The following is a 14,349-nucleotide window of genomic DNA, read 5'->3' on the forward strand; positions in this document are numbered from 1 at the left end:
CTCAGCCATCAGGGTAAGACCCGAGGCACATGCAGCATGGGATTACTTGAATCCTTGAACCGGACCAGATTTCCAGTATTGCCCTGGACCTTGGAGATAGATGGGCAAAACTGGAAAGTTACACCTGACCCCTAGACTCGATTATGACATTTCACTAGGTGTTGGATCAGGCTGCCTTTGATATGCCATTCAGTGAGATCCTTAGCGGGGATCAAAACCTGGGTATGTTGGGGCAGTTTGAGAATTCATCTGAGTGGGTGATCATAGTGACAGAATCAGCCACTTTGTCGGACAAAAGGTAATGATCGGGAATGCACTCTCTCTGATGGAAACCAAACTGCCGGCAGTTGATTTCAATCGTTGGAATTTTGTTTTGCAAAATTAATATATTTATATATATATGTACGGTTTCGAATTGTTGGAATTTTGATTTCAATCGTTGGAATTTTGTTTTGCAAATGGTTTTAATTCCCGGGATCCATGTGAGAGGAGAGTGCGGCACTGTTCCTTGCAGCCGAGGGAGAGGTCCTCTCTTGTCGGGCAGTGCTTGATCATTAAGGGCTGAGAGGTTAAGTGTAAGACCATTGAGGATAATACCTGATGGGCTAATCTTGCACCTGCCCACAGTTCCTGGGTTTTTATAAGATGGCTTGGCCCAGGGACCACTTAATGTAAGTGTTGGGCCCATAGGGTCCATATGATGGACTCAAGGGGTTCATTGAGTTTTTCAGTGAATTCGGCTGGGCCTTGTATTAAAAGCTGGGCCGAACCCATGTGGCTGGTGTGTAGATCAATGCTTGGGTCCCACGCCATACAAAGAAGCCCAACTGGGCAGCAGATTGGAAAGTAATTAGACACTGAACACTTAATGGGCCAGAAGCCCATTTCGAGGTGGGCTGATATGATCACCCATCCTTGGGGCGAATTTTGAGATTAAAGTTAGTAAAAGGATTCGGCCTTTAGCCTTATCCACTCTTAGAGACCAAATTCAAATTAGATTTGAATCTGGTAACCTCCTGATAAGATCAGGAGTAAGCTAACTCTATCTGCAGAAAGGATTAAGATTATCCCCTATCCAAATACTGATTTGGATTGGGATAACTCCTAAAAAGGAGGTTTCTTAATCAAGAAGAAAGGAGGAGATTTCGAACCACCTTGAAGAGGTATAGAATATCTCCTACAAATTCAGATCAGATCTCATACTCTCTAGAAAAAGAGAAAAAGCAGTTCAGCCATTGCAAAATTAGATCTTTGCAGAAAAGAAAGTCAAGAAATCTGTTCTTGACATCAGTCTTGCAAGAAAGACTGAAAAGGATTCAGTGTTTAGTACTTCCAGAGGATTCTTGTGAAGGATCCAGTGTGTAGGACGCACCCTGCTGGTTCTGTTCCATTCACAGCTGTGTCATCTTCAGCAGGAACGGATCTTGGAGCATTCTTTGGGCGTGAACACCAACTTTGGGAGATACTGCTTCTACGGATCAGGTATATTCCTCCCATTTATCTTTTGGTACAGATCTGGTTTGATTATGGTTCAAGTAGGATCCTTGAATATTGTATTCTAAATTTAGGGAATATGATTCCCAGTTGAGAGAAGGTAGGAAATTTTTGAAATTCGCCCACCCATTCCGCAACCTTTATGGCGTCCATTAGATGGATCCTACCATTCTTTCAGTTGGCCCCTCGAAGATCCCTGAGTTAGGCAGGTTCCTAACAATGACCACTTAGGTCTAGCTAGCTTGTTTGCTCTGATACCAACTATGGCAGTAGTTAGCTAATGGCTTTGATACCAATTGTCATGGGGTTAGGTTTGGCAACAGAAGATACCCGTGCAATGTCCGGGTGTAACAAGGGAGGGACAATCTAATAACTAGCATAGAAGTGGATGGATAGGAGGTAACAAGGGTGGAGAAGATAATCACAGTATTTGTGAACCATTTCAAGACTTTCTTTGCCACCTCAGGGGTGCAAAGCTCAAATCTTCTTGATTTTCCTTGGGAAAGGGTGCTAGAAGACCTAGCGGAAAGTTTGGAAAATATGTTTACATTTGAGGAGATTAAAGAGGCAGTGTTTTCAATGGAAAGATCTAAAGCCCTGGGGCCAGATGGATTTTCCATTGGCATTTTATCAAGATTGCTGGTAAATCATAAAAGGTGACCCACTGGAAGTTTTTAATGAGTTTTTCATGATGGGGAAATCCCTCAAGGAGCAAATTCAACTTTTATTGTTTTGATCCCCAAGAAGAGGGCAGCCGAGGTACCTAGAGATTTTAGACCGAAAAACCTAGTGGGTAGCCTCTACAAGATATTAGCAAAGGTCATGATAGGAATATTTAAAAAGGTGTTGCCTCTAGTAATCTCACAGTTCCAAGTAGCCTTTGTTGAAGGGAGACAAATCATCGACCAAATCTTGGTGGCAAATGAGTGTAGCAGAGAAGAGGCTAAAGAAGGAAAAAGGCCTGATTTGCAAGCTAGATCTAGAGAAGGCATATGATCTAGTGGGTTGGTCTTTCATTCTTGAAATACTAGAGAAGATTGGGGTAAGTGATAGGTGGAGAAAGTGGATTCGAGGGTGTTTAAGTTCAGTGCATTATTTAAGTCTGATAAATGGAGTGGCCAGCTAAACAAGGTTTGAGATAGGGAGATCCCTTATCCCCTTTCTTAGAGGATGGAGGGTAGGCAGAAATAGGTGGCAATGACTCACTTGCAGTTTGCAGATGACAAATCATTTTCTGTGAATTCGAATCAATTTCTAATCTGAGAGTGAACTTGGGGAAGAGTTGTGTTGTAGGAATTAATGTGGAGGAGGAAGAATTAAGAATGTTGGTAGAGATCCTAGGGTGTGAGGTAAGGAAGTTGCCTTTGAATTATCTTCGTCTTCTGCTAGGAGGAAACCCAAGGTCAGAAGATTTTTGGAAGCCAGTAGTAGAGAATTAGTTTGTTGTGGATGGAAGCAACTTTAGCTAATTTACCTATTTACTACCTTTCCACCTTTAGGAGTCCATCTAGAGTTGCGAGACAGCTGGAGAAGATCATGAGAGATTTCCTTTGGGAACCAGGGGACGAGAAGAGGGACCATTTAGTAAAGTGGGAGCGAGTTAGTAGACCCAAGGATTAGGGAGGGATTATAATAGGGAACCTAATTTGTAGAAATACAGCACTGTTAGACAAATGGTTATGGAGATTTCCATTGAAAATGATAGACTCTGGCATATGGTAATTGCAAGCATTCATGGTACACTGAATAATGGATGGGATGCAAAAGTAGCCCCATCTTCAACATCATTTTCTCCTTGGAAATCAATACAGACAGTATACCCAACTTTCATCAACTTCACCAAATACGATGTGGGAAATGGGACCCAAGCTTTATTCTAGGAAGACCTTTGGCTGGGTGAAACACCCCTTTGGTTTGCTTTTCCTAGCTTTTATTCCTTGTCTAACTATAAACAACAGCCTGTCTCAAGATTTGTTACCTTTTCTCCTCTAGGGGTAAATTGGGATTCAGGTTTAGAAGGGGTTTGACGGACTGTGAGTATGAGGCACTTATCCAATTTATCGGGTAGACTTCAATTAACTTTCATGAATTAGTCAGTGGGGGACACTAGAGTTTTGTCTTGTACTTCTAATGGGATTTTTACCTATGCTTCCTTAATGCTTTCTTGTAATCCAATAATTTGTGAGGGAACTTCCCTGTGAAAGAGATTTGGAGCAAGCCTATCCCATCTAAAATTCAAGCATTGTGTTGGGAAATCTTTCTTGGAAAGATAAATACTTGTGATATGCTTCAGAAAAGAAGGCCAAATAAATGTCTGTCATCTCACATATGCTTTCTTTGCCGTGCAAGTGGTGAATCCTTATCTCATTTATCGCTTTGTTGTTCTTTTGCACTTGGTATTTGGGAATTCTGTTCTCTTTTTGGTTGTAGGTGGGCCTCTCCACAGGTTGTAGTGAGCCTATTTAGCCCAAGTTTCCTAAGACGACCAAGAAAGAGAGGAAGAATTATGTAGAAAGCAATTTGGGCTGCAGTAGTGTGGACTGTCCGGGAGGAAAGAAATGGGAGGATCTTCAATGAGAAAAGTAGATCAAAAGGGGAAATATGTGAAGCTATAAAAATTAGAACGCATTGGATAAAGACTCTTGACATATTCAAAGACATCTCAGCAAATGACACAATAAGAGCTTGGACTGAAGTGGCAGCTTCCACTAAAGAAAGGAAAACATGGTTATGGAGTGGTCACCCCCAGAAACTAATAAAGTGAAACTAAATTTTGATGGGAGCTCTATGGGAAGCACTGGAATGGCAGGTATTGGAGGAATCAGCTCCAAGCTCCAGTAAGGATAGTAGCAATGAAGGATCGTGCCTGGGAAGATTCCAGTGACCAGCACAAGCTCCTGATAAGGTGGATAAACTGGATTTTCCTAGTTTTTTGGATTTATAAGGTCTTCACCCAAAAACTAGGAAAATCCAGTTTATCCACCTTATCAGGAGATTGTGCTGGTCACTGGAATCTTCCCAGGCATGATCCTTCATTGTTACTATCCTTACTGGAGCTTGGAGCTGATTTCTCATGGTGGGAAATGGTGTCTCCTTAATCTCCTTCAATTTCGTCGTGACCTTGTGAAGCTTGACCTTGATCCAGTTGAACCTCTCCTGCATGGTGGAGGCCCTTGTGTTAGGCATCGCCAGACCGCCGCTCTGATACCAACTAGTAGGGTACTGTGTACCTCAGGTGACCCTTCAAGGGAGCCAAACCTCCTCAGGAATAGAAAAAGAGAAAAAGAAGATGTTAGGGCAAATGTTCTATGTTCATTGTTTTAGCTAAAGCCTCATATAAAGGCTTTCAGTGGCACTCAAGAGCAGCTGTAGTGCTCGTAACAAACTCTGACAGTTTGTTAGCTGACGTTGCTTTGTGCTTCCTAGAAATACTCCAACCATAGCTGGCCAAACAGGAAGCTTTGGTGTGGTGGAATCCTTCTAAGTCTGGGCCCTAACAAATTCCTTCCACAAACTCTAGTAAATTGCCAAATAGAGGAGGTATTATAGTCACAACATTCACTAGGGTTTAAGAAGTATCAATGTAGTGAGAGATACGGTGGTGATTGTTGATTCTTGACCCTTCCAAGGACTGAATCTTGGAAGCTATAGATGAAGCAGAAGAGGATTGTTGAAAATCTAACTGTTGTGCACTTTTGCCTTTTTGGTTCTATTGTTTTTTATTTATTTATTTTCTTTTATTTTCTTATGTGAACTTTTCCTCGCTTCCATTATCTTGTGCCTTATGTGTTTAGATTGCATTTGGAATTCCTTATTATAAGGACTTAACTCCTTTTTGTAGTTAAAGTGCCCCTATGAACACTGGGTTTTTAACAGCAAAAAGGAGATAAGTCCTTAAAATAAGGAATGCCAAATAGACTTATTTTTCATCTTGTCATTTAATCTCCTATTATTTGTATCACTTGCATCCTATATTTGTGATTAAATCTATTTTTTGATGAATACCCCCTTTGACCTTGTTATCCACTGAATTATGTATGGTACTTACTCCTGTAGGTCTATGTATTAAAATCTCGTTTTGGTTTCTCTCTCAGGTGACCTTGGCTGCATATGCAGTGTAACCTATGATACAACTTGCAGGTCTGTACTTAATCTTTTCTGAATTGTTATCTATTCTTTTATTTTCCCTTTAATTGTGCATCAATTGATTCATTTGTCCATCATGAGTTTTGGAGTAGTCCATTAGTCTCTTGATTACATGCTAATGCCTTTAGATTGGTGCTACATGATCTCAACATTTATGTGAAGTTTTGTAATTTTTTTTTTCTTTTAGTCATCATCATCAACAACAGAAGCAGCAGCACTGAAATGTATCAGTTTTTAATTTATAAGATACTGCTCTGAATAACATGATTACCACCATTCTTGGCTCTGCTAAATATTGTAATGCTTGGCTGTGTAGGCAAACATATGTCTTTTGGCACTAGGGAAACTTGTGGGTATTATTCAAATGCGTAGAACATTGGAAACAGAATTTGTTTTCTTAAGTTCTATAGCAACAAAATTGAAAATGAAAATAAAGGGAAATGGAAAAGCAGGTGAAGAGGGAAAAAATAATATATTTACAATGAATTAAACTTTTCTGTTATACCATTGATTTTTTCACTGTTCCAAATTCTACACATGCACTTGTTTGAAATCTAGGGTTCTTGTTGAGCTTGCCATCCCATGTCAGAGACGTGGCCCACGGGTGTTTGAAGGTTTCACCATTGGTTTTCATCCTCGATCATGGGAAGTTGTAAGTATGCGTTTTTCTCTTTCTGGTATCTTGATCTTGTAAAAAAAAACCAGCGTGTCATTAGGAGGGATTACCATTATGGACTTGTAGGTTTACAATGGAATGACTCAACCAGGTTTTGAAAAGGCTCGCCATGAATTCAGGTATGAGAAATTTCTGGTGAGTTTTCATTCTTTCAGAAGGACCTATCCTCCACTTTGTTAAGCATGTAACTTTTTTGAAGGTGATTTATTCTGTCTTCTGTATTTGGAAAAAGATAAGTAACCTTGCGCCAAGTGTTCTAAAGTTTATGAATTTAGTTATTCCCATACAGAGGCCTAAAGTATTTATTTATATTAATTAACAATTATTCTGTTTGATACTTATTAGAAGAAACAAGAAACAACCTTAACAATTATTCTATTTCAGAAATAGTTTCTTAGATATGTTTTTTTTTTTTCATTTTGGCGTGTTTTGCACCAAGAAGTCAAGGAGTTAGTACAAAATGGGAAGGCGAATATCAATAAATTGGTTGAGAGGGAGGTCGAGATAGGAATGTCTTTCAGGTTAGTTTTTTGGGGAGGGGAAGGCTTTGCGAAAATAGCATTTGAGAAGTTTGAAAAAAATAAAATAGAAGAGAAAAAGAAAAACCAATAAGGGAAAAACTTAAAGTTTGGTCTAATCAACACATTTCTTCCTCCACATCTTCTTCTTCTTCTTCTTCCACCTTTTCTTCTTTTCCTATAACAAAAATAGTGGTTCAGTCCCCATATTTATTGAATTTTCTTCTCTTTCTTATTTTTCTTCTCATAAATATGTTGATTTTCTAGACATAAACATGAAGTTTATAATTTTCTTATGAAAATTATGGATAGTTATTAACGAAAGATGGTTATGGAACCTAGGGAACTACCTAGGATATGTATTTTTCACTTAAAAAAATCACTCGCCTAGGCGACTAGGCGATAAGGTGCCCCCCTGTCGCCTAGCCTTGCTTTGGTGCCTTGAAAACTATGTTGTTGGTATGTTCCTCCATCATCTAGTACGGTTTTCATCATAGGATTCTGAAATAAATTTGTTGCTGAACTTTGCCATATTGTCACTGTTTACATTATATATACTGAATTTGCAGCTTTGGAACTCAACAAACTCATGTGTCCCTTTATATGACTGCGATTTCTTCTCTTTCCAATCTGGTGGGAAAGCCCAGTATTAAGGTACCCCATTTATTTGTGCAAACCTATTAATCCATTACTATAATATAACTAGGAGTCTTGATAAAAGAGGAACAAAAAACATTGCAACTTTATGCATTTATTGATGTTTCTTTGGCAGATCATCTTAAAAGCTATAACTTTATTTCCTTCTACCAGGTTAACCCAGACAAAGGCTTAGAGGTTCAGCTATCAGGCTCAGGAGCAAGTGGAAGTCCACCTACAACCTTGTCACCTACAATATTGATGCTAGATTGGAGATGTATGATCATTTTCATCTATCTATCTATCCATATATCAAGTACATAATTTTCTGGTGTTTTGTTTCCAGGTCAGAAGGCTCATGATAGTCCATATGAAGTTAATATTTCTATACCAGTGACGGGTTATGCGCCAATTGAGTTTACTCTTACAAAAACCTGTGGTAATATCTTCGCTTGCTAGTTGTTTTGAATGACGATAACTGTTGTGTTCTCTCAGATTTAACACTAATTGAAGCAAAAATTCCTTGTAAAATATCCTGCTTTTTGAATGGATGAAAAGATCTGGCATTAGTCCTTAGTTTTTTTTTTTTTTTTTTTTTTTTTTTGGTTTGAAGCACTGCAAAAATATTGGCTGGCTTTAGTATTTGTCATTTTCTTCATATCAATTTATCATGGTTATAAAATGACACTGTTTTCATGTTACTTGAGAAAATCTTAGCCAAGCTCAATTCATCCATGTTTGTTTTTTGAAATGTAAATAGAGATTTATATTATAATCAGAAAGGATATACAAACCCCCTTTGAGGAAAAGGGGGAAAATCAGGTGCAGTACCTGCAATAGAAGCAAACACTAAGCACACTTGAGAGTGATAAAAGACTGAAACAAAGAGACTAGCCCAGCCCAATGATCGCTCTCACTCTTCACTGAGCTGCTGAAATGATAAGCCCTGGAAGTCTTTATGAGTTGCCCAGCTGAATAGAGACTAACCTCCAGAGGAGAAGCTGCCTTCCCCTTAAAGATTCTACTATTTCTCTCAGAACTCAGAATCCAGCACCCTGCCAGAGGAGCCATCAACCACAACTTGCCTTCCCTGCTGAACCCAGCATTCAGCCACCAAGAGAAAACCACTGATGTTCCATGGGTCACCCACTGAATGCCAATCAACTGAAGGATGTGGATCCAAAGAGACAGAGAAAAAAGAAAGTGGATTAGAAGGTGAATCACCAATTCATTGTCATTCACATAGAGGGGGCATCGTTTAACTAGCACTATACCTTTGACTTGAGATGATCGATAGTCTGGATTTTATATTTTATAGCAGTCCAGCAGAAGAAAACCATCTTCATAGGAACTCCATACCCCCAAATCCATTTACAAGGGACATCCCCAACATTCAAAGACATCAGACACTTGAAATAGGATCTCACAGAGAAAGAACCACCCCTGCTCCCCTGTCACCACACACAATCTGTGGTGTGGGGAGGGGTAGACCGGATATTGACCTAACCTTTAACCTTTGACTTTTTTGCAACAAATGGCTTCTCTCAGACAGAAACCATGTTCTCATGCTTGTCCTTCTCACCAAGCAATGGCCCCTAAGGTTAATTCATCCATGAACTCCTCCGAAACACCATAACCCCAAAACTTTCCAGTTTCCATTTGACTTCCTTGATAAAAATAAAAAATAAAATAAAAAGTTCATTATTGATTTTTGAGATCAAGTCCTACTCTTGTTGGGAATAATTTTCCCAGTTACAATTCTCAACCAAATCTGTTTAAGGTCCCTTTTTTTAATTATATTTCTTTTTGTAATGAGATTTACTATAAAAAATATTTTCCTATAAGCTTACCTTAGCAACATATTTTTTATGTATTTGCATGAATTGGATAGTTTTGGGGGTTATTGAAAAAATAAAATAAAACTAAGAGGTTGACTGATAGAATCAAAAAGAGGTTGATGGACCAACATAATCAAGATCATTGACAGCAACATTAACACCTTGTATTAGGAGTAAACCACCCAGGGATTGAACTCTTTTGTTTGAGCTTGTATTTGTATTTGCAGAGAGTTGCATGACAGGCTGGCTCTTGATTTACTGTATTGGGGATGGTTAAGATGTACTGTCTATTACTTTTTTCCGTGCTTACTATTTTCTTACTCTAAATAAAAACCCTGATCAGTTACAAATTAACAAGAATATAAAAGAGTAGTTTTGCAATTCTTTTATTCTAACCCTTCTCTGTTTTGGCTGCAACATGGCTGGGCCTGGGTGGTTTTAGGACCAAGAAAGGCCTGACATTATAGCTGGTGTCCACTCCAAGGCTTAGTTCAGTTGGGGTAAAAACAGCGTTGGACAAGTGCAACCTGAGCTGATCCCTGATACAACTTAATGTGTTCTCAGCTGCTCCTTTCCAAACCTTTCTAATCTATTTTCTTTTGGTTATACAATCCAATTTAAGGAAAAAATAAAAGATATTGGGTTTTTCTTTCCAAACCTTCCTGATTAGAGAATATAATCAGAATAGATGCAAGAAGCAAGAAAGAAGAAAGAAGGGTTCGGATGATTAGATAATCTAATAGATCTCCGAGTCCCCTTAATCATTTTTATTAGATAAAATTTTAAATGCACAGAATTTACAATCTTGCCCCTAATGGGGCATTGCAATGAATAAATAACTAAGAGATCTAGTAGGACCATTACAACTCAAGCCCACGAACAATAAAATAAAAGTAGAAAGGCTCAAACACGATTACTCAACATTTCTCAAGCTGTGCATAGATGTCAATCATGCCCAGCTTGCTTACACAGTCCCAATTTGTGTCAGGTAACCCCTTTTGTAAAAGACATTGGCTAGTTGTTTTTCTGAAGAAACAAATGGAAGACACACTTCCCCAAAAGCCACTCTCTCTTATGAAGTGTCTATTCACTTCAATATTTTTTGTTTTGTCATGCTGAATTGGATTATGAGCTATATTGATGATGGTCTGGTAATCACAATATAGCGTCATTGGTTTCATGAACAACACCTAACTCTCCAAGGATGACCTCAGCCACAATAGTTCTACACTCCATGGGCCATTGCCTTGTACTTTGCTTCTGTTGAGGACCTTGCTGCTACTGGCTATTTCTTATTCCTTTTAGAGATTAGATTACCAACCACAATAATACAATATCCGGATGTAGACTTTTTATCAACACAACCTGCCTAATCAACACCTGTATAAACCTCTGTTTTTCAATGTCAGTGATTAGCAAAACGTATCTCTTTCTTAGAGTTCTCTTTAAGTAGCAAAAAAACCCTTTGAGTGGCTGCTAAATGAGTGTCTCTAGGAGCATGCATAAACTGACTAATCCCACCCACAGCATAGGAAATATCAGGTCAGGTTAACAAGTAAGACAGACTTGAAAAATACAGTGATTAACTAAAATTTAATGGCAGAAAACAAGAGAGAAATGTTCAGAATAGAAGCAAGAAGGAAGAAGGAAGAAAGAAGGGTTTTAGTGATTACAGAATCTAATCGATCTCCCAGCCCCCTTAATTACTTTTATTTGACAAAAATTTAAGTGTACAGAATTACAATGTTGCCCATAGTTGTCAAGACGACGCCTAAGCGACAAGGCACCCTTGGAGGCTCACCTCGCCCAGTCGCCAATCAGTTTTGCATACTGTGTAATAAAATACTTTTATATTGTTATTTTTTTGAGATTATAATTATAAAATAGACATTATTAAAGAAAAATATTCATTTTTTGTGTTTATAAACTAATTTCTTTTTATTATTTTCTTATTTGTTAGGGTTTAATCAACACAAACATTGTTAACTGCTGTATTGAACCCTCAATGACTTCAAAATCTGAACCAATAAGTAAAGGAGGAACTTAAATTTTGTCTAATCAACACACTTCACCTAGCCTCGCTTTGGCGCTTTGAAAACTATGATGTTGCCCCTAATAGGGCAGCTGCAACGAGTAAATTACTAAGAGAGCTAGTAGGCCCATTGCAACTCAAGCCCACTAGCAACAAAATAGTTGAAAACAGCCCTTTGAAGTATGGGACTGTGTAAGATTAGATGAAAACCAGAAAACCAAACAAATGAGAAGATTGGAGAATATAAGAGAGAGAGAGCTGGCGACAAGGAGTGTTAAGAGGATGGGAGTTTCGAACTAACTCTCCCTCTAACACACTAATACAATTTTATTAAGTTAATTCTTGAATAATTACAAGAGAGGCCGTTGGTTGGGCAAAAAATTACAAAAAATACAGCATAGAAGAGTATGGGCCCAGAATAAGGCACATTACAGAGAAGAACATAAATATAAGAATAGAATAACAGCCTATGGGCCATTCGGCCCATCTTCTCTACACTCCCCCTCAAGCTGAGCATAGATGTTAATCATGCCCAGCTTGCCAGTGTCATGCAGAAGCCTTGCCTTGGGAATGCCCTTGGTGAGAAAATATGCCAATTGTCCTTCAGAAGTGATGAATGGAAGACACACTTCACCCGAAGAGACTCTTTCTCGAATAAAGTGTCTATCAACCTCAATATGCTTAGTTCTATCATGTTGTACCGGGTTGTGGGCAATGTTGATGGCGGCCTGATTATCACAGTACAACATCATTGGCTTTGTCATGATCAATCCCAAGTTCTTCCATCAATGACCTTAGCTACAACAGTTCAGAGACTCCATGTGCCATGGCCCTGTATTCTGCTTCTGCTAAGGGTCGGGCCACAACTGATTGTTTCTTGCTCCTCCAAGAGACAACATTACCAGCCACTAGACTACAATACCCTGAAGTAGATCTTTTATCATCAATATTTTCAGCCCAGTCAGCATCAATGTAGGCTTCAAGTTTTAGATGGCCATGCTTGGTAAACAAAATTCCTTTTCCTAGAGAGCCTTTCAAATAACACAATTCGTTCTGGCTAATACAACCGACAGCATATGCAATATCTAGCCGAGTCATGCAAAGGTACAGGAGTTTCCAAAGAAGTCTCTGAAAGACCCCTTTGTCTTCCAAAAATGTTCCATCTAAAGCAGAAAGTTTGTGACTCATATCAATAGGAGTTGCAGCTGGTCTAGCACCTATCTTCCCTATTTCAGAGAACAAGTCAAGGAAATACTTCCTTTGGGAGATAAGAATCCCATCATTGGATCTAGCGACTTCTATGCCAATGAAGTATCTCAACTCCCCTAGGTCCTTAATCTCAAATTTTGTACGAAGGAAAGACTTAAGGGCACGAATTCCTAAGGCATCATTATCAGTCACAATAATGTCATCAACGTACACAATAAGATATACTGCTAGAGATCCACTTCTCTTCACAAAAAGAGTATGATCAGACTATGTCTGAGCATAGCCGGATTTAACAAGTGCTGCTCTAAATCTCTCAAACCGTGCTCTAGGAGACTGTTTGAGGCCATAAAGGGATTTCTTCAATTTGCATACCTTTCCTTGCATATCACTTCCATACATTCCTGGAGGGAGAGACATATAAACTTCCTCATGTAAGTCACCATTCAAAAACGCATTCTTTACATCCAACTGATAGAAGGGCCAGTCAAAGTGAGCTGCCAGAGATAAGAGAACCTTCACAGATGTCATCTTAGCAATAGGTGCAAAGGTCTCTAGATAATCAATCCCATACGTCTGTGTATAGCCTTTTGCAACCAGTCTGGCCTTGTACCTCTCAATAGTCCCATCAACCCGGTATTTAATGGTAAAAACCCACTTGCAACCAACCGGATCCTTCCCTTCAGGCAAATCCACCACTTCCCAAGTATCATTCTTGCGTAGGGCATCCATTTCAGATTTCATGGTATCTCTCTATTCTGGAATCTCAAGAGCTTCTGACACAAACCTAGGAATAGGATTAGAAGCAACTGAAGAGAGATAGGCAAAGTATGAAGGAGAAAGCAGACCGTAAGAAAGGTGTTTGGAAATACAATGTGCAGTGCACTTCCGTTTTCCTTTCCTAACAGCAATGGGAACATCAAGATCAGGGAAAGATGGTTCCAAAGAGGTTGAAACAACACCTGTTGTCTCATCTATGATTGGTAGTGCATGAGGCTAACTAAGGAAGATACACTTGTGGGCTTTTGGTTCAAACTTATGTCTCTGGGCACTTGGAATGTGTACATAACAGGTGTAACCAAACACACGAAGAGGAATAGGGAAGAGATCATTGTCTGGATGAAGAAGACTGAAGGGGATTTTGAAGAAAACTGAAGATAAGAGAGTTGAGGGTTCGGCAATGAGGATCTAAGAAGAGGATTTCGAACACTCCCTCTCTCAGCCCCCTAACACTGTTTTATTAGAAATATTTGAATAATTACAAGGAGGCCCTTAGTTGGGCAAGAATTTACACAGAACTTAATATTGACAGGATGGACCCAGAATAAGGCCCATTACAGAAAAGAAACATAAATAACAAGAAAGAATAAGCAATCTATGGGCCATTCGGCCCATATTCTCTACACTCCTTCTCAAGCTAAGCATAGATGTCAATCATGCCAAGCTTGCTGGTATCATGCTGAAGTTTTGCCTTGGGAATGCCTTTGGTGAGAAAATCTGCCAACTGTCTTTCAGATGTGATGAAAGGAAGACACACTTCACACAAAGAGACCCTTTCCCTAATGAAGTGTCGATCAACTTCAATATGCTTGGTTCTATCATGTTGCACTGGATTGTGAACACTGTTAATGGTAGCCTGATTATCACAGTACAACATCATTGGCTTGTCATATTCAACTCCAAGTTCTTCCATCAAAGATTTTAGCCATAATAATTCAGAAACCCCATGTGCCATTGCCCTGTATTCTGCTTCAACAGAAGGTCGAGCAACAACCGATTGTTTCTTGCTTCTCCAAGAAACAA

At 39.1% G+C, this 14,349-nt stretch overlaps 1 protein-coding gene across 3 annotated transcripts in view; it reads left to right on the top strand.

Moving 5' to 3' along the window:
• Positions 1-14,349, top strand: part of LOC148876473 (G-protein coupled receptor) — a 58,620-nt gene that overhangs the window by 34,163 nt on the left and 10,108 nt on the right. For all 3 annotated transcript variants that reach the window (XM_088966939.1, XM_088966937.1, XM_088966938.1), the window contains 6 exons: positions 5,589-5,634; positions 6,199-6,292; positions 6,383-6,435; positions 7,404-7,488; positions 7,645-7,747; positions 7,817-7,909. In XM_088966939.1, coding sequence (XP_088823065.1) covers positions 5,589-5,634; positions 6,199-6,292; positions 6,383-6,435; positions 7,404-7,488; positions 7,645-7,747; positions 7,817-7,909 — 474 coding nt within the window. The remainder of the gene's footprint in view (positions 1-5,588; positions 5,635-6,198; positions 6,293-6,382; positions 6,436-7,403; positions 7,489-7,644; positions 7,748-7,816; positions 7,910-14,349) is intronic.

Source organism: Nelumbo lutea, chromosome 1 (assembly GCF_056320005.1).
Source record: "Nelumbo lutea isolate HS-2025 chromosome 1, American lotus-T2T, whole genome shotgun sequence".
NCBI classification, from domain to species: domain Eukaryota; kingdom Viridiplantae; phylum Streptophyta; class Magnoliopsida; order Proteales; family Nelumbonaceae; genus Nelumbo; species Nelumbo lutea.